The sequence below is a fragment of the Maniola hyperantus genome, chromosome 26, assembly GCF_902806685.2.
Source record: "Maniola hyperantus chromosome 26, iAphHyp1.2, whole genome shotgun sequence".
In the NCBI taxonomy this organism is placed as follows: Eukaryota; Metazoa; Arthropoda; class Insecta; order Lepidoptera; family Nymphalidae; genus Maniola; species Maniola hyperantus.
The window spans coordinates 4,282,929-4,302,341 of NC_048561.1; the positions used below are offsets into that span (position 1 = coordinate 4,282,929).

The following is a 19,413-nucleotide window of genomic DNA, read 5'->3' on the forward strand; positions in this document are numbered from 1 at the left end:
CTTACGGAAGCGGGGGAAATCCGTTCGGGGCTGATTTGCCCCCTGCGGATGGTTGCAATCGCGCACCGTGAAGACGGTGCGGTCGTTGGATAGCCCCTTGCGGGGCATAAATGGTATCTGTTCGGCTCGGGCCGATGCTTCTAGGCGTCTACTCTACCTCGCAACCCGACTCGAAACGAGGTCGCGAGGTAGAGCCTTCCTGTCTGGAGGACGAGCGTGCCATGGGGCGATGTCCCGCAAGTGGGCGTGTGCTGATTGGTCCGCACGGTCGAACAGCTTCCTGGCCAGCCGTTCAACAAACTTGTCTATGTCCTCGATACGTAAGTCTCTCTGTATGGTGGAGTTCCTTACGTACCGAGGGGCGTTCACAATCCTTCGGAGCGCGATGTTTTGTTGCGCTCTGATGGTTTTCTTTGTGGCCTCCGTGGCTAGTGCATACCACGCGGGCGCGGCGTACGTAAGGCGGGAGCGTACATATAGTTTAAAATTGTGACCGAAGACCGCTAAGCCGCCCCGAAATAGTAGGTAATTTCAAAATTTGGTCAATGTGTACGTCACCTAAACGCCAAGTATTCTGATACCGTTTCATTAAAAGATCACAGGTAATACTACATATATCCTTCATCTTTTAACAAGCCTTAATAGCAAGGACAGGACCCATCTCGTCATTGTGGGCACACGCCTCATTGTCTGCAACTAGATCAGACTCCCACCTTAAGATATGTGTAACTTAACGTTGAAAACTTAACTGGCCCATGTAATAATCTTATGTATTAATTTTAATGTTATGGTAATGCTGTATGTTTTCTTTTTGCAATAAAAAAAAAACCGCAATCTTGAGGTGTTGGACCAATCCACGGGGTTCACCGGATAGACACGACATGACGTATGCTAATTTCTTTGCCGGTGACAAGTCTAATTGTTAAACCCCACCCATTGTGGTCCATCTGTGAAGCCGAAGCACTGGCAAACGTGTTGTGGCATGTTCATGTTTCTTGCTTTTAACGCAAATGTTCAAAATGTTATTTTGCGCGCATTGGAAGAGGTTTCTAAAGGAGGAAAAATTAAAAGTACTGCGATTAAATGTGATATACCCAGAGGTCTAACCTTCAAAGACACATAAAACAGGGTGGCGTCGTGAAAGATATTTCTTCTAAATTTATATCATCTCAAATATTTTGAAAGAAAATCGAGGCGGAGTTTATAAATCTTGCAAATTCCAGATTAAAAAATCTCAAATCATTAATTTTCTATTGTCTCTGAAGTCTGTTGAATCACATTATGCAAGAGGAAAATCCAAGTATATTTTGTCCAGCGATTTAGGTATTAGAAAACTACAACAGTCAGAATCCGGAAATGCCAGTGAAATATGAATACTTTCGTAAAATATATACAACCAAGTTCAATTTCAGTTCTGAAGTCCTAGTGATGATGCCTGTTCATATTGTCCTGAATAAAATCGAAATAAGAGTAAACAACGTTGAAGCCATCAGTGAGGTTGTTCCTGAAATGATCCAGGCGGTCCATTGTCTCACCATCTCACAACTTCAAGAAAAGGTTGACGAACAAGATCAGTGGTTGCGGCACAACAATGATGAAATTAAGGGCGGGCCATAAGAAACAATGAAAACCTCGTAGACATCTTATCTAAGATAGGAGCTAAGATTATGTTCCCTGTCACTAAAAACAATATGGCGATTAATCAATTGGAGCTCCCCAGATTTTATATTTCGGAATGGTCATTTATACTTTTACATATATGCCTATCAAAACTACCAACGACACTTAAATCTCTGTTTGAACAAAAGATGGACAAAAATTGTATAGACGCGTGCCCCAGAATATACAGAGATGATATTTGGTTGCGAATCGGATAATATACCGAAAATTCGGACTTAGTTGAATTTTTAGAAACTGTCATAGGATGTAGGTAGAAACGGAATGCCGCTTAATCGAGTGTACGAATTCGGGATCAAAAATTCAGCAAGCAAAATGAATATAATAACTCGAGGCAAGGGAAGCCCGCTCGCAGATCGGTTCATTATGCCGCTGCTGAAGTTAAGCAGCCGTGTATGCTGTGGGGATTCGAAACATTCCTCCATAACAATTTGCGCGGAATTCAAATCCATGTCGCCCTTTGCACGAAAGGATTTGGTCGATAGCGAACAACTTTGTTTCCATTGTTTGGGAAACCACAGCTACCGCGACTGCATGCCACCGGGAGCTTCATTTCAGCTGTGGAAATACTAAGCATCACCCAAAGCTGTGTAATAATCGGAGCTCGGCGGAGCGGTCAGCCCCTCGCACGGGCGGGGGCTTTCGGCAACAATCTTCATGCTTCGTGCATCTTGAACTCTCGCGAAACATGAACACGAAACAAATTCTAGCCAAACAGAAGAAAATGTACTAACACAGCCTTATCCTATACTGTGTCGCAGGAACCTTTACCTGAAAAGAAAACTGGAACACCGAGAAATCATACCTTTCGACCCTTATAGAATACTTTCCAAAATTTAACAATGAAGCTTGTGATTTAATTTTTAATTTATTCTTTAGGCAGTGGACGTATATAGTCACCACGGTCTTGTATGTGCCAAAAGTGCCGGTCGTTTTCCCGTCATGCTTCCTTGAACGGAGTCATACGTAGGTCTCTTGTCACGGCTAATGTATCTGCAGTATTGGAACCAAATGGTTTGGCACGTAGCGATGGCAATAGACCAAACGGTATGACTCTTGTCCCGTGGAAGCAAGGAAGCTCGCTTGTGTGGGATACACTGGCGCTGTCACACTTACAGGCGACCTTCGTGGCGGCCGGAGCGGCAGCTACTAAGGCAGAAAGGGCCAGGAGGCGCAAATATGAGAAATGAGAATATAGAAAATTGTTTCATGTTTTTGTGCCTTTTGGGGTGGAGACTATGTACTTGTTCACGTTGGAAAGCGCGGGCGCGGCGGCGGGTGCGGGGCCGGAGAAGTGGCGAGTTCGTGTTCACATTAGCCGCCAGGCGTTTGCGCGAGTGTGACGTGTTGTCAGAGATTGTAAACATGGACGACGATCTTTTATTTTTAACCGAAAATTCATATCTAAAGTGGGAGATGTTAAAAATTAGAATTGGTGTGCACGAAATTAATAAAGAAAGAGAACAGTATGGTGAATTTCATACTTTATATAGTAATTTGAGAGAACATCCTTCAAGATTTTTTGGATATACCAGGATGACAGTCAACTGTTTTGATTACATATTGGATTCAATAAGGAGTGAGATTTCAAAAGTAGACACAAATTTTCATAAAAGCATAAAACCCGAAGAAAGACTATTTGTAACTATAAGGTGAGTTTAAAAAAAAAGAATTTTCGTAGTTAATTATATTTAAAGTTTAATTTCCATAATTTGATGTGTTATATTCGTAACTATTGTAACTATGGTAAGCCTGGGACGTGAAACTATTAATTTCATTCATAACAACTTCTGTAATTTTGTTTCTCGTACGTAATTTTTGCATAGGAGTAAACTCCTTCATGTACGGCAACAGACTTTTAAAAAATAACAGGTCTTCGCAATCTTGTTCTTGCCTTTCGCTGCTTTGCGACAGTTTAATTTGTAATAATTCCAACTTTTTCTTCTCTAATTCCATGAATTCCTGTCTTACATCTTGTGCACATTTACGTTTGGTGCTCGTATATTGTGTACTTGTAGATGAACCAGCTATTGACTGGGGAGTTGGGGACCGTTCATTATTATCACTACAGTTTCCATCAGCAGTTTCATCTAAATTGCCTTCATTTAATTCTGGGGTAACGTCATCTTTTATAAACTGCATCATTTGAAAATATGGCCACATTGAAGTGTTTTGATCAGTTCCAGCATCTCCAGAACGAGAAACCGGAATTTTTTTAAACTCTTTCATAAATTGGTCCCGAATATTCTTCCATTTTTTTCTTAAAGCCTTTTCTATAAAAATTAAATATTGTTTAGTGTTGATGCCTTATATAATTTTAGTAGGTATATAAAGTAATTAGTATAGATATATTTAAATTTTACGTAATAATTGTATTTTTTTTATATGTTTCAGATATCTTTCCACTGGGTTGGCATTTCGATCTTTGGCTTATAGCTTTCGTTTGGGTGTTAGTACAGTGTCTGAGATTGTTTATAGTACCTGTGAAGCTATTTGGAAAAAAAATTTGAATGTCCACATGCCACTGCCATCTGAAGACCAGCTTAAGCATATTTCTTCAGATTTTGAGAAAATGTGGAACTTTCCTAACTGCATTGGCAGCTTAGATGGTAAACATTGTAGAATTAAACGACCTAAACGATCAGGATCGGCATTTTTTAACTACAAGCATTATTTCTCTATTGTTTTGCAAGCTGTGGCTGATGCGAACAAAAGATTTTTAACTATTGAAGTGGGAGGTAGAGGAAAGCAAAGCGACGGCGGTACATTCAACGCCTCGTCCCTGAACCGGTTACTCGAAAGAGGCGCATTCAATATTCCAGAACCAAGAACATTACCCAATTCTAATATAACAGCTCCATATGTTATAGTAGCCGATGAAGCTTATCCTCTTAAAGAGTATCTTATGCGTCCATATCCACAAAGAACATTGAATCAAGAGAGAGAACATTTTAATAATAGATTGTCAAGAGCGAGAAAAACCGTGGAGTGTGCATTTGGAATTTTATGCAATAAATGGCGAGTTTTGTTAAAACCTATTGAAACTGATGTTAAACATGCACGCCTGATTATCAAAACCGCTTGCTTATTGCATAATATTGTAATTGATATAGATGGTTACAATTTCAATGATGAGTTAACAACTGAAACTCAGCACCAATGGCGACAAACTGGAAGAAACAACAATCCATCAAATCGAGCTAAACAAATTCGGAGTTTATTCACGAAATATTTTTGGGAGAACAATCGTTTAATATTATAAACATACCAGAAGTGAAGTTAAATATTAACCACGACACACAGCGGTTTATCGAGAGTTTTGCCTTTCATAATAACCTTACTGCAATATTAACTTGATTAGGGCACAATTGCTATTGTAACCACTCAATCAGAAATGCGACCTAAACACAAAAGCGTTTAATAGTCGAATGAGTCTGAGGTTGAACACAGACTGCCTTAAGAATCATCAAATACTCGCTTTTATACCAATCGATTCAAGATGGTGATGCAACACATCACGTGACTTCTGTAAGAGATAATTAATTATCATAAGTGCGCTAACAATCGGCCGTCCTGCAAACGCTTCCGCCCTCGGACAGCGTAGTGGTCTTATGAAGAGCTGAAAACATTCACACGAATTAGACACACTTAATAAAGTTCCACAATATGTCGATACACGAGTTCTAGATGATGTTCATACAGTATCATTCTAGCCGTGTATCACGTCACCACAACAACATTTATAGCATGGATACCTGTTGCAGTTTGGATAACCAATTCTCACACTACGACAGCATTCACAATGAATGCCTGCGGCAGTCCGCAGAATCAATCCCAACACTACAACAGCGTTCACTAACAGCATGGATACCTGTTGTAGTCTATATAACCAATTCTCACACTACGACAGCATTCACAATAAATGCCTGCGGCAGTCTGCAGAATCAGTCCCAACCCTACAACAGCGTAGTGGTCTAATGAAGAGCTGAAAACATTCACACGAATTAGACACACTTAATAAAGTTCCACAATATGTCGATACACGAGTTCTAGATGATGTTCATACAGTATCATTCTAGCCGTGTATCACTAGTCACCACAACAACATTCATAGCATGGATACCCGTTGCAGTTTGGATAACCAATTCTCACACTACGACAGCATTCACAATGAATGCCTGCGGCAGTCCGCAGAATCAATCCCAACACTACAACAGCGTTCACTTACAGCATGGATGCCTGTTACAGTTTAACTTCTTCATTGGACTGTAAAGGAGGGGTTGGCTTGTATCACCTGTGGTTTGAGCTAGATGATGTTCAGGATCATCCTAGCCGTGTATCACCACCCACTACAAACAGTGTTCACTAACAGCATGGATACCTGTTGCAGTCTGTATAACCAATTCTCACACTACGACAGCATTCACAATGAATGCCTGCGGCAGTCTGCAGAATGAGTCCCAACCCTACAACAGCGTTCACTAACAGCATGGATATCTGTTGCAGTCTAGTCATTGGTAAACCAACTCCTCTAATACTATCCGCCATGTTGAAGCGATCACATTAAACAAGAAAATTCTAACCAGAGATATTCATTTCAATCTTTAATTTCGTAAACTTTTGCAGATCAAAACATAACTTGATCCACTATCAAACAAATATTACGGGTACCGTCTGTATGACTGCAGTGGGAATATCACCGACTTTTATTTGTCACCTCGTGACAAAAGTTAACTTTAGAATTACCACGCGACTCGACTATTGTTTAGTCACTCTAACACACATTAATTACTTTTATTTTGCGTCAAAACTTAAACTTGTTTTCATAACAACTAGTCAAAACTTGTGGGTATTTGAAAATAATTACTTCTAGGTACATATGAAATTCCTTTAACCGACTGTTGAGTCCGTCTTTCTGTCACATAAAAGTAATAAGTCGATTTATGTTTAACCTCGAAATACTTTAACAAACCTTCATTTTAAGCGAAGTGTATGAACTAGCTATCGGCCAACACGCGTACCATCTACATTCTACTGGTACCTTAAACGACAGCACTAATCACGTCACGTCGGTAGTGAATTCCGAGATGCTACGTCTAATTATTTTCACCAAAATTAACTAAATCACGTTACCGTTTACTACAATGCGATTGTTCGGACATTCAATCACAACACTAACACGGAATACACAAAACGCAAAACTACTACGCAACTTTAAATAAAATCAAGTTGAAACACTTTATTTTGAACTGATTCTAATTTCGGTCAGATGAACCAAAAGCGGGTAGGCAATTAGGTACCGTCCCACTTCTGATATAAACATACCAGAAGTGAAGTTAAATATTAACCACGACACACAGCGGTTTATCGAGAGTTTTGCCTTTCATAATAACCTTACTGCAATATTAACTTGATTAGGGCACAATTGCTATTGTAACCACTCAATCAGAAATGCGACCTAAACACAAAAGCGTTTAATAGTCGAATGAGTCTGAGGTTGAACACAGACTGCCTTAAGAATCATCAAATACTCGCTTTTATACCAATCGATTCAAGATGGTGATGCAACACATCACGTGACTTCTGTAAGAGATAATTAATTATCATAAGTGCGCTAACAATATATACGTCGCCATCTTTGTAATATATTTTTGTATCTTTTGTAGTCTGTCATAATATTCCTTTAGAAAAATAAAAAGTTAAAAATAGGTACCCACAATATTTCATTTACTCACCCTCCATTTCAGGAAACAATTCCGCAATTTCCTTCCATAGCTTATTGAGAATATTTCTGTTCATATGATGCCTGTGTTTGCTTTGCCAAATCGGAGTTCTAGCCTGAACAGCACTAATAAACTCTTCTGTATTGAAAGACATGATGGAGACGTGCTACCGTTTCTAGCGACAAGTTCATACTGGTTGAACTTACCTGACGTCGCGAGTGAATCGCGCGCTCCGCCGCTAGTTCGACGTAAACACACACAAACATCTCACGCATTTGATATTGCCGCGAGCGGCGCGCGCGCGCCAGTCGCTAGCTTGCCCGCTACTTAGACCGCACGTGCGTTTCGTATGTGAACACTTGGATATTACGCCATATGTTTGATATTTCGTGACCGCGCCCGCCACCGCGCCCGCGAGTCAATGTGAATGACTACTATGGGCCTATTCAGTGCGACGCGGATGACCTACGCGGACGTCCGCGACGGACGGTAAAATGTATGAAACCTTAACAGCACGTTCAGAGCGACGCGGAGCTGTCCGCGTCGCGGAGAGCTATCCGCGCGCGGTCGTAATCGCTCCGCGCCGCTCCTCCGCGCCGCGGATGTCCGCGGGCGGACGGTGCTTGGTTCTAATGTATTTGTTCAGTGCTCGGCGGACAGTCGCGCGGAGCGGACGTAAGGTACTGTCGATGTCATGGCGGCTGTGTCAAATGTGCAAACCGAGAGGGTCATACAAGAAGTACGACTTCGACCATGCCTTTGGAATCTCCGCGATAGTTTATATAAAAATAAAGACGCGAAATTAAAGGCATGGATAGATGTTTGCGAAGCTGTTTGTCCGAATTTCGGAGATAGTTCAGGTGAAGAAAAAAAACAAATCGGTAAGTAATGTTTATTGAAACATCTGTGTTATCTAATAAATATAACTATTTTGCCAAGGTACAGATCCTTCATTTGAGACAAAGTAATTTGCAAAATTATCTCTTATTGTATTGCCCGATCGTGTACTGTCATTAATGCGAGCATTGTAATCTGTAAATCCAGCTACAATCATAGCGTCTTCTTCCGTATAACCATCGCGTACTCTAATGAAATTGTGTAAAATGCAGCACGCTTTGATTAAAATTTGTGCAAATGATGTTGATACATTGATAGATCTTTGGAATATTGCAAATTTGTTTGTCAATATACCAAAACTCGATTCTATGTATCGGCGCGCACGACTTAACCTGTAATTAAATTTTTTTTTTGTGTGTCAAATTTGTACGCGCGTATGGACGAAGTATAGTATTGGAAATGCCAAAAGCTGCGTCTGCTACAATGACATGTGGCTGTGGGTTGATAGATGTGCCAGTCAGATGCCATGTGTAAATCAGACATTCTTGACCCAGTAGTCAGGTACCTGCAACAAAAAAAAGTGTGTATTAAATAAGTAAAGTTAGTAGCATGTGTTGTTTTATTATTTATATTATTTAATTTACAGAAAAAGCTGTTCAGTTAAGATGGAAGACAGCCCGTGATGCATACATGAAGTGTAGAGCAAATCTTAAGACATCAAAGTCCGGTTCTGCAGGGGGTGTCAAAAAGAAGTATATTTTTTTCGATATAATGACGTTTTTGGAAGACACAAAGGACTTTGAACCCACACATGAAAGTATGGCTTCAACATCGTCGCAGAGCTCCCAAAATGTTGCTTCAACGTCATCGCAAAGCTCGCAAAGTATTTTACCTATTACCACGACCCCGGACTTGCCATCAACAGAAGAAACATTTCAGACACCTGTGCTGTCTTCTCCAAAACCGTGGCAGAGAAAAAGAAAGAGATGTATGACAGACTTTGAGTTACAATTATTGAAAATAATAGAAAAAAAGAATGACACTTCCACCACAAACTCTGCGTCGTCTACGGCTCTTACAGACGATGACTTCAGTTTTTTTAATTCCCTAGCACCTATTATAAACGATTTCGATAATTATAAAAAATTGTTATTTCGAACTAAAATACTGGAGCTAGCTATGGAAATTAGAGGTCCAGCTATGAACTCGCCCAACACATCTGCATCAACCGCTACCAACGATTTACCTCACTTATCAGGGAGTGATGTGGACGAGTCTTTAGAAAGCTGGCAACACGGTCATTACACTGCATTGTAATTAATTACATAATTACATTTTAAATTGATTATAAAATTTTAATTAATTTTTTTTTTCATTTATTTAACCTTTAAATTTAAGTACCTACTTACCTAATTGTTACAGCCAATCTCTCCCGCGAACATATGGGTTTCTTGTATATATCGCAACGCATTAAAGATGGCTCTAGTTTCGCATGCAACTCTTCAAATGTCCTAATGGACATCTTGAAATATTTGAAGAATTTCATTTCGTCATCCCGCAAGTCCGAAAACAAGGATACAAATTCTCCTTTAAGAAGTCTTTTTTCAACCAGTGGATGCACATTAAATCTTCTACCATGGCGTCTTCTTCTTCTTTTGTTTAATAAATAGGCCGCAATCACCAAACTCAAAGTTTTATCCATGACACTGTACCACTCTCGATCACGATCCGCATCGCACTGAACGACGAATTCATCCGCGACGGACGCAAAACCTCATCCGCGTGCGGACGGTCCGCGTCGCACTGAATAGGGCCTATGGGTTCTTGGGGCGAGGATGCTAGATCCTTTTTAAGGACCTTTCATCCCGTCTCGCGGAATCCACGGGGGACCTGAGGGCTGGCAGCTACCTCGGTCAGCATATTAGTCTGGCCATTCAACGAGGTAACGCTGCCAGCGTTCTGGGCACCCTGCCTCGTTGCGGTGGTTTAGATAATATTTTCGATGTGTAATTTTTATGTTCAATTGTTTAGATTCGTTTTATTACAATGAATTATCTTATAATTACAATTTACTTATCTATCTCTTGCTATACCCTTACAGGGTCTCATATGTTATTATTTTAAGTGGATGCATGTGAAACGCAAAAATAAAGAAAAAGAAAAGAAAACGTTTAGTGTATTGTTATACACTGAACTGAATGAATACTTTATTTTTACCTGGTGTAAAGCACCAACAATATAATCATTATTGCTGTGTACTGAGAATAAACAAGTTTTTCTCGAAGCTGCTGTAGGGAATATAACCCAGAAAGGACGATTTCAGCGGAATGTCTCTTAGGAGATGTTTAACCCAGTTGCGTAGTTGAACTTCTTGTGAAGGTTAAGAAACGTATCATTCAAAAGACTTGTTCTCAGCAAAAGACGTATTTGTCTTTCTACCTTTCTGCGCGTGATTGTTTCTTTTTTCCAACTGTCAATCTACTGTTTTCGTCGTCAGTTAGAAAATCATTTATCTTTTGTTTGAAACTAAGTTTATGCCATTGCTCCGTTTCTTACTTTTCTTTATTCTCGCTAATCGTATCCTGAATTTAACCAGCCTTCATTTTAAAATATTTAAAATATTTTGTTATCCATGCCCCAAGCGCTTATGAGGTCAAGGGTTTCGTTGGCCTTGTTTTGGATGCACTGCATTGCCTTCCCAAAAAACACGAAAACGACGTCGTCTGCGAAGGCCTGGAAGTATTTCCGTCTTAACTCATTGAGTAAAGGGTTCAATAGGGGGTTCCAAAATATAGGTCCCAATATTGCCCTGCACGCAGCCCTTTGTTGTGGGTTTTGTACATGTTTTGCCCGCGTACGTTACCTGGATCTGCCTGTTCAAGGTATTTGTCAATCAGATGTTTTAAATTTCTGGGGCAGTTCATTTTGTTTAACTGATGCTTAGTGGCTGCTCACAAAACGCAGTCGAAGGCGCCCTCTATGTCTAATGAAATTAGGACAACAATGTTCTTTTTCTTTATTTGTTCCTTTTTGTAATTCACTAGATCACAGAGGGTGTCCTCCGTACTGCGCTGGGGGACGAAACCATACTGCCTCGTATTTAGTTTCGGCAGGAGGTGCCATTTGAGCCTTGTTACGAGTATCGTCACGCGCTTACCCGCAACGGGTTAGCGTGGGGCTGTGCGAGTGTGCGGGGCGTTCCCCCTTTCCGATTGCCATTTCAACTTGCAGCCTGAAATGCCCTTTCGGAACATTTCCATTTAAACACAGTAGTGATTTTCTTGGTAAATACGTCAATGTCATGTCAAAATCAGGTCAGCGTGGATCACCAACAAGTGATAAGTCATTATTCTATACAACTCCACTTTCTTCTATGTTTATTGTTTCATAGCCTTTCCCCGTCAAAACGCATAGAATTTTCGTCTTTTACTCTAACCTTTGCAGTTTATCGAAATGAGTCCTACAAATGAGATAAAACGTAGGTCAAGATCGCCTTATAAAATAACATTAACTGACGAACGAGGACACCAATCAGTTAAATACGTGATTGAATCAAAAAACGCGCTGTAGTTAAGAGGTGATTAGGAACCCTAAAAACAGTTAAATTAATGAAGTACATTTTAATTTGTTGTGAATTTTTCCTAATTTAAAGCAAATTTTATGATTAATTTTGAATTTAAAAAAAGTCACTCATTTACTTTGGAGACCATTTACATCAAATAAACCCCTATTAACGTTAGGTTTTTTTTATTTATTTCTGAAGTGGTAAGTCCATTAAAGTTTTTGAAAATACTTAGATGCAATTAGCGCCAATTTTTAATTTTTTTTTAAAGTCTTGAAGTTTTTTAACTACTACGCTCGAACAATAATAGACTGTTTAAATGCCCTTAAAATATAGCCATTGATGTGAGCACATGGGACATTATCATAATTCATATTGTTTCTTTTAAACTCGACCGAGAAACACGCAAACAGTGGGAGATACATACTTCTAGCTCAGTCGATTTGAAAAAATTGCCAACCTTGGACCAGTTCAAAACTTTCATAGAAAGTCGTTTTCGGGCATTAGAATATGTAGATTCGAAAAAACCTTTGCTACAGTATACCAGTGGTTCTAACTCCAAACCAAAGTCTTTTATAGCCACAAATGTCTCAGGTATGCGCTGTGAATATTGTTCAGAGCAACACAAATTGTGTTTTTGTAAAAAGTTCGCCAATAATTCCATTTCCATTTGCATTTCCATTTTCTCAGTGCAGAAATCCTGGATCCTGCAGGATTTGTAAATTACGTCATCATTCTCTTTTGCATCATGAGATCTAGAGCACAGCTTCCAGTTCAACGTCAGAAAAACCTGTTGAGGGTACTAGCACTTTAACTAATGCTCCACCAATAGTTTAATTCCTTTCAACTCAAAGGATTTCCAGTTGCGGTCAGGTTTTACTTCCTACGGCATTAGTAAACACCGAGACTCAAGCTAGTAAGAATCACATCCTCAGGGTTTTGTTAGATCAAGGATCGCAGGCCAGTTTTATTACTGAAGCCGCAGTCCAGCTGTTGCGTCTTAAGAAAACTCCTGTAAGCGGAATGATTACTGGTTTAGGAGGTGAGAAAGCCATTAGATCGAAATATGTCGTACGGTCAACCTAAGATCGAGGACAAACCTGGACAGCAAAATACAGGTCACAGCTTATGTGCTGAAGAACATTATAACGGTCTTACCGGAAGGTCAAATTCATAGCTTAGACTAGCCAGAATTGCATAATTTACAATTAGCAGATCCCCATTTTGACACTCCCAGGGCGATTGATATGCTATTAGGTGCCAATATATACAGCTGTTGTATAAAGTCATCATTATTGTTGTGTGAAGTCGCTTAAGTTAAATGTCATATGTATTGTCTATGTGCTCTCTCTTGCAATAAACGATATAAAACATGGTGTCAGAAGTCGAAATTAAAATGAATAATAGTCAAATAGCTACTAAAAAGTGCCAAGATTTTGTTAAAACTTATTAAAGCCAGTCATTAAAGTCAATTAAATAATAAATCAGTCGATACAAAATGCCGAACACGGAAAAAACTCAACTCATGTCAGCAAACGACACGTGTTCGACATCAAACATTTTTAATAATGTTCCCACACTTGTCGTCTCGAAGGCTGATAGCCAGAGCAATGCAGTGGAGTGGAAGAAGTGGTGGCAGAGTTTCCAGATGTTTCTTCTTGCCACGAACCTGGAGGCTGCGTCCGAAAAACGTAAAATAGCCACCATATTGCTACACACTGTCGGTGAAAAAGGCGTGGACATTTACAATTCTTTTAACTTGGATATAGAGAAGATAACATTATCGGAAGTGACCTACCTACGAAATATGATTTGTAACTTTTTAACTAAAATGTCAATGTAAAACTTACTTATTATTATATGTATGTAAAAAATTGTCTCTTTGTAATTAACTAATTAGCAATTTACTCAATAATGTCATGTCATGTCATAGTGTTCAACTTCTTAAAAAGTAAACTAAAAAAATTTAATAATTTATTTATTTAAAAAGGGAGATGTTGTATAAATTCATCATTATTGTTGTGTGAAGTCGCTTAAGTTAAATGTCATATGTATTGTCTATTGTCTATGTGCTCTCTCTTGCAATATAAACGATATAAAACAACAGCCAAATAGTGCAAGAGGGCATAAAGAAAAGCCAAAATGGGAAGCTCATTGCACAAAAAACGACGTTAGGTTGGATTCTGTCTGGCTCAGTCAATGAACGCTTTAACAAAAACAACGAGGACACTCGGTCATGCATGCTCAGGTCACTGAAACTAAAAATTCAAACCAATCAGAAGAGCAAATGATCAAATCTAGTATAGACCAACAGGACAGGTAATCTTTACTTTATCATAACTTTTCATTAATCGTATAGTACCAATACTTGTTAAGCAATATTGTTAACAATTATTATTTTATTTCAAAAAATTATGATGTTCATATTGTTCAAGAGGATAAAGTCTTGAACAATATGAACATCATCATTTTTCAGCAGCATCAGCAGCACATACTAATGACTAATGAGACTGGAAGAGGAAGAGTAGGAAACAGTGCTTACCTGCGAGCATTTATTGGGTAACATTTTAGCTAGTAATTTAATTTAAATTTTTTTTCATAATATTCATATTAATGAAAAGTCAATTTTAAAACAGAAACAAATATGTTTATTCAAAATTTTAATTTATTATTCCTTATTGCCTTATTCTCGATCTAGTTTTAATTATTTATCGATGACTGTAATAATTAAACAATACAATTACTTATCCAGTTACTTTATAGTTTGTACACACAAATGTTTCATAGAATTCTCCAGAGACTTTGAAGGTAAAAACACTTCAAAAAGTTTATACAAGGAAACGCATTAACCTTCCAAAGCAGTCTTCCTTGACATCTTCATCGATTTCGCCTCTGCCCACTAAACGTGCACTAAAACGTCGCAGACTTTTTGAACTGAACGAATACTGGGGCCGATTCTCTTGTACACGATCTCTAAACTAAACTAAATTAACAGGTCTAAATCTAGTGCTATCCTTTTCCGCAAGCAATATTATGAAAGGGATAGCAATAGATTTAGACGTGTCTTTTTAGTTTAGTTTAAAGATTGTGTACAGCGGAATTGGCCACATTATCAGTCTGTAATAAAGCGATTAAAAAAAAAATTGTCGCAGTTTTAGAAAAAAAAACTCAACAAGCTAAAATACGCCGTCTTAGTTTAAAAGGCGGCAAAAAAATGCTCCTTATTGAATCTTTAAAATTTTCAGGCCAGGCGTCAAAAAATATTGCTGGAATTAACAAGTTCCACATCAAGAAAAAAATGGACAAAATCTGAGAAAGAATTTTGTCTTTTGATTTATTATAAATCACCCTCAACGTATATTTATATGTGAAGAAAAGGGATTATTTTGGCGGCACCGTCAACAATAAGAAAATGGTTATGGCAGACTAATTGCTTACCTGGACTGCAGAAGGATGTGTTCGTTAACATACAACAATGTCTCAAAAATGCCACAATTGGAGAGAGATCTTGTGAGATATCATTTGACAAAATCCATTATGAGTAGATTGCAGTATCCCAAAAAATATGACCATGTTGAAGGATTTCAAGATTTTGGCAGAGGTGAAAGAGCACCCGTGGCAAAGTATGTTTTGGTTTTTTTGATCAGAGGCCTTTACAGTGGGTGGAAACTGCCTATGTCCTATTTCTTGTCAGCTGGAAATGTCACAGCAAACAAATTAAGTTTTAATTAAAATTATTATCATTAAATTGTTTGACAGTGGTCTTTTGCCAAAAGGTAATGTAAGACCAAATTTCCACAAACCGAAAAGCATTCAAGACGCTAGGAGTGTCACCTGATTCGCCATTTTCTTATTGCAACGTTAGAAAAATATTTGCATTTGTTGACAAAATCACACGCCTTAAAAAATATCAGGAATAATTTCCTTAACAGCGACCTAACGGATGGTAGTAAAATATTTTCATTTAGTGACGTGACTGCAATTATGAAATTGATAAACGCAATAAAAGTAGTCAAAGAGTAGTGATTGTGCACGCGGGTTCTTAAGCCGGTTTTGTGCCCAACGTTTTATTAATGTTTGAACATTAATAAAACGTTGGGCACAAAACCGGCGACTACCACGATAACATGAACCACACCTATTGTGAAAAGTGGATTAAAAACCAACTAGTGCCAAATTTGCCAGCCAGCTCGGTTGTTGCGGTAGATAACGCTTCCTACCACAATAAACAGGATAATTTCGTCTAATTCAAAAAAAGCCGAAATGCAATCATGGCTATGTGATAAAAATATATCATTTGATGAACAAATGTTAAAGCCGCAACTTTATAAATTAATTGCCGAAAATAAAGAAAAGCACAAAAAATTTAACATCGTCAATATTTTAAAAGAGAAGAACCATTGTGTACTACGCCTACCCCTTACCAGCCAGATAAACCCAATCGAGAGGGCATTGGGCTGCTATAAAACAATATGTGGCAAAGAAAAATGTTACTTGGAATATCAATTTTATGTGATGGAATTAGTTCAAGAATAAGTTAACAAAATGGGTGATCAGGAATGGACGGCATTATGCCAGAAGGTCATTAAGAATGAGGTCTTAAGACTATAAAAAGAGTGACGTTGTAATCGATGCATTAACAGAGGAGTTCATCATACATGTCAGCGAAAATGAATCCTCCCTTGGAGTGGACAAGAGGGAAAAGTGCATACTTGTAGTATAAACCCAAATATGAGACAAAAGGAAGGCAAGGAAATACACTCGGCGTCAAAAAAATCGCACCTTTCAAAAAATCTACTTCAAACAATTTTAAACCTTATTTGACATCAATAATGAGGGTCATGTTGGGTATCATTTGAAAGGGGATGAAATGGAGAGCACAAAAACAATTCAATTGATTATTTTTCTTTTACTGGAAGAGCACAAAAAAAGAAGAAGAAAACACTTACAATTTTGCTTCTTAAGACAGCCGCTAGTTGCGCTACCTTTTGTAGGTATAAAATGGTCAATACAGGTACAATCGGGGTCATTCGCTATCTAACCGTTGAAGTGGACACACGAGAAGCTCATTCCCAAGAAAAATACCTTTGAAGATGGATACCACTATTGATGAGGCCGCCCAAGTGATTGCACTACTGCAATCAGGCATGCGGCAGTGTGATGTCGCTCGGCAACTCAACTTGAGCCGTTTTTCGGTTCGAAGAGTGTACCAGCGTTTCCTGGAGACCGGTGGCTTCGTCCGAAGACATGGGTCTGGTAGACGTCGCTGCACCTCGGAGAGAGACGACCGATTCATCGTAGTGACGTCTTTGAGAAATCGGTTCTTAAATGCTGTTGAGTTGCGACAGCAGCTCCAGACAACTAACAGAAGAACTGTGAGTGTGTCTACGGTTAGACGAAGACTGAGGGAGAAGAAAATAGCGGCGCGAAAAGCTGCTACGGGTCCCAAATTGACCGCAGAGCATCGGCGAGCCCGCTTGCAATTCGCTCGCGAACACGTCAATTGGACCCTCGAACAATGGAAAGCTGTTCTCTTCTCAGACGAGACGAGAGTGTGCCTTTTCTGCAACGACAGACGCAAAAGAGTGTACAGAAGACAGGGTGAACGATTCGCCCAAGCCTGCATCCAGGAGACGGTGGAATATGGAGGCGGTTCTTGTATGTTCTGGGGCGGCATGTCTGCCGACGGCAAAACCGACCTTGTTTGCGTCTCCCGGGCTCGAGGTGCTCGCGGGCAAGGGTCACTGACTGCTCACCGGTACATCACAGAGATCCTGGAAGAACATGTGGTCCCCTATGCCAGTTTTGTTGGCGAGGGGTTCATGTTGATGCACGACAACGCTCGCGCTCACACTGCAATTATTGTGCGCGAGTACCTTCAAGAGGTTGGGATCTCTGTCATGCACTGGCCAGCAAGAAGTCCAGACCTGAACCCGATTGAGCACCTATGGGACCATTTAAAACGCAAGGTTCGGTCTCGTGATCCCGCTCCTACGACTCTCCAGGAACTCAAAGATACTGTTATTGAGGAATGGAACACTATCCCTCAAGAAGACATTTTAAAATTGATAAGATCCATGAGGGATCGTATGGAAGCCGTCATCAGGGCAAGGGGGGGTAACACTAGATTTTAGATTATTTTTAAGATCATTTTTTGTATTCTTTTTTGTATAATTAATCTGTTTTAAATTAAGGCTTAATTAAGGATTTTTACTGTTTCATAAACTTCTTTTTTGTGCTGTTCCAATAAAAGAAAAATAATTAATTGAATTGTTTTTGTGCTCTCCATTTCATCCCCTTTCAAATGATACCCAACATGACCCTCATTATTGATGTCAAATAAGGTTTAAAATTGTTTGAAGTAGATTTTTTGAAAGGTGCGATTTTTTGACGCCGAGTGTAGAAAAAAGACACCTACACAGATGGTTCACCGATGTCATGTTGCATCTATCAGAAGATACCAAAAACAAATATGCACCCTTTCCTAGAATTGAGTTGGGTGAGACCACTCCCATGCATCCGATCAGTGAGGCTTCACGGAAATCAATTTCACTGCTCTTCAGTTACTTCAAGCGAACCCATGTTTCGCATGTTTATGTATTTTTGATGGCCTCAAAATACATAAACATGGGCTCGAGATTAGGAGGTTCTTACTTAAACTCAAACAATGTAAGAAAACCTCACTCTTTTACTTCGATGATGCCCATTTATGCCACTCAAACACATTGAGAGCAGTGTCAGGCATTTTAATAAGGGGTCCCCAACACGCCAGAGGGCCTACAGACAAGATCAATTTATTAACAATTGAAACTGTTTCAGATGAATTTGTGAGCAAAAAACTGGGAATTTTTACCTAATCGTGCTCTTGTGAAAGGTGCCTCCAGGGGGTTCGTGATCAGAAAAGCAGCAATAAATAAAATACGACAGTTCCTATTACTTGTTCAATCTCAATGCTCTCTTTGCAACATGCAACTCCCTTGGCGAAATAGTCTTCAACAAAGCCCTCAGCTTAAACCAGCTAAATAGAATGGGGGTCGAAATCCTAGAACAAAATAAGAAGTGGTTCATGATGAGAGTGGTAGAAAGCTTGATGATGTTTTGGATAGGAAACACCAGAGAAGAGGGCATTTTCTCCTTATTCATGGCTCTAATGGCTTATGACAGGAAAACGCCCATTTTGATTTATGACCAAAAGGGTTTTGTTGAAAAGATTAATGAATGTGTGGTGGATAACCCAATTGGAATGTATTTCCTAAACTCTTTCTTGTTTGTTTTGCGACATAGGATAATCGAAGAAGCCTGACTTATTTAAAGAGTTTCGAATAAATGTTTAAGGGTTTAGAAATCGGCTTTTACGTTAAAAAAAAATTGTTACGGGTTTCCTTCAATGATGTTACACAAAATGGATTAAAACTAATTTATTTACATAGATACTTATTAACTCATCTAAATGCCTAACTATCCTAACCAAGTTTATTACACACGACATGCACTTAAGCTAAATCTTTTCCTAGGTTTTAGGCGCCAGGAGAGTTTTTACTATTTTGTTTTGGAACTCTGCCAAAACCAGACCTCGGCTAGCTGTTTTCAGGGGTTGTAAAGCTCAGGGTCCAA

The 19,413-nt window shown here is 39.1% G+C and overlaps 3 protein-coding genes and 1 long non-coding RNA gene across 4 annotated transcripts in view; 3 read left to right on the forward strand and 1 right to left on the reverse strand.

Moving 5' to 3' along the window:
- The window catches only part of LOC138404242 (uncharacterized), a 107,499-nt gene that overhangs the window by 56,983 nt on the left and 31,103 nt on the right, over positions 1 to 19,413 (forward strand). The gene's annotated exons all lie outside the window — the stretch shown is intronic.
- The window catches only part of LOC117994138 (phosphate carrier protein, mitochondrial-like), a 263,608-nt gene that overhangs the window by 53,768 nt on the left and 190,427 nt on the right, over positions 1 to 19,413 (forward strand). The window lies entirely within an intron of this gene.
- Positions 1,708 to 4,939, forward strand: LOC138404133 (uncharacterized). The gene is made up of 2 exons (XM_069507372.1): positions 1,708 to 3,329; positions 4,072 to 4,939. Exons 1-2 carry the CDS (start codon positions 2,857 to 2,859, stop codon positions 4,937 to 4,939), a joined length of 1,341 nt encoding a protein of 446 aa, XP_069363473.1. The 5' UTR covers positions 1,708 to 2,856.
- Positions 8,279 to 12,445, reverse strand: LOC138404271 (uncharacterized). Its single transcript, XR_011238277.1, has 2 exons — positions 9,647 to 12,445; positions 8,279 to 8,802 (listed from the first exon to the last, which is right to left on the reverse strand). It is a non-coding gene; the product is annotated as an uncharacterized lncRNA (long non-coding RNA).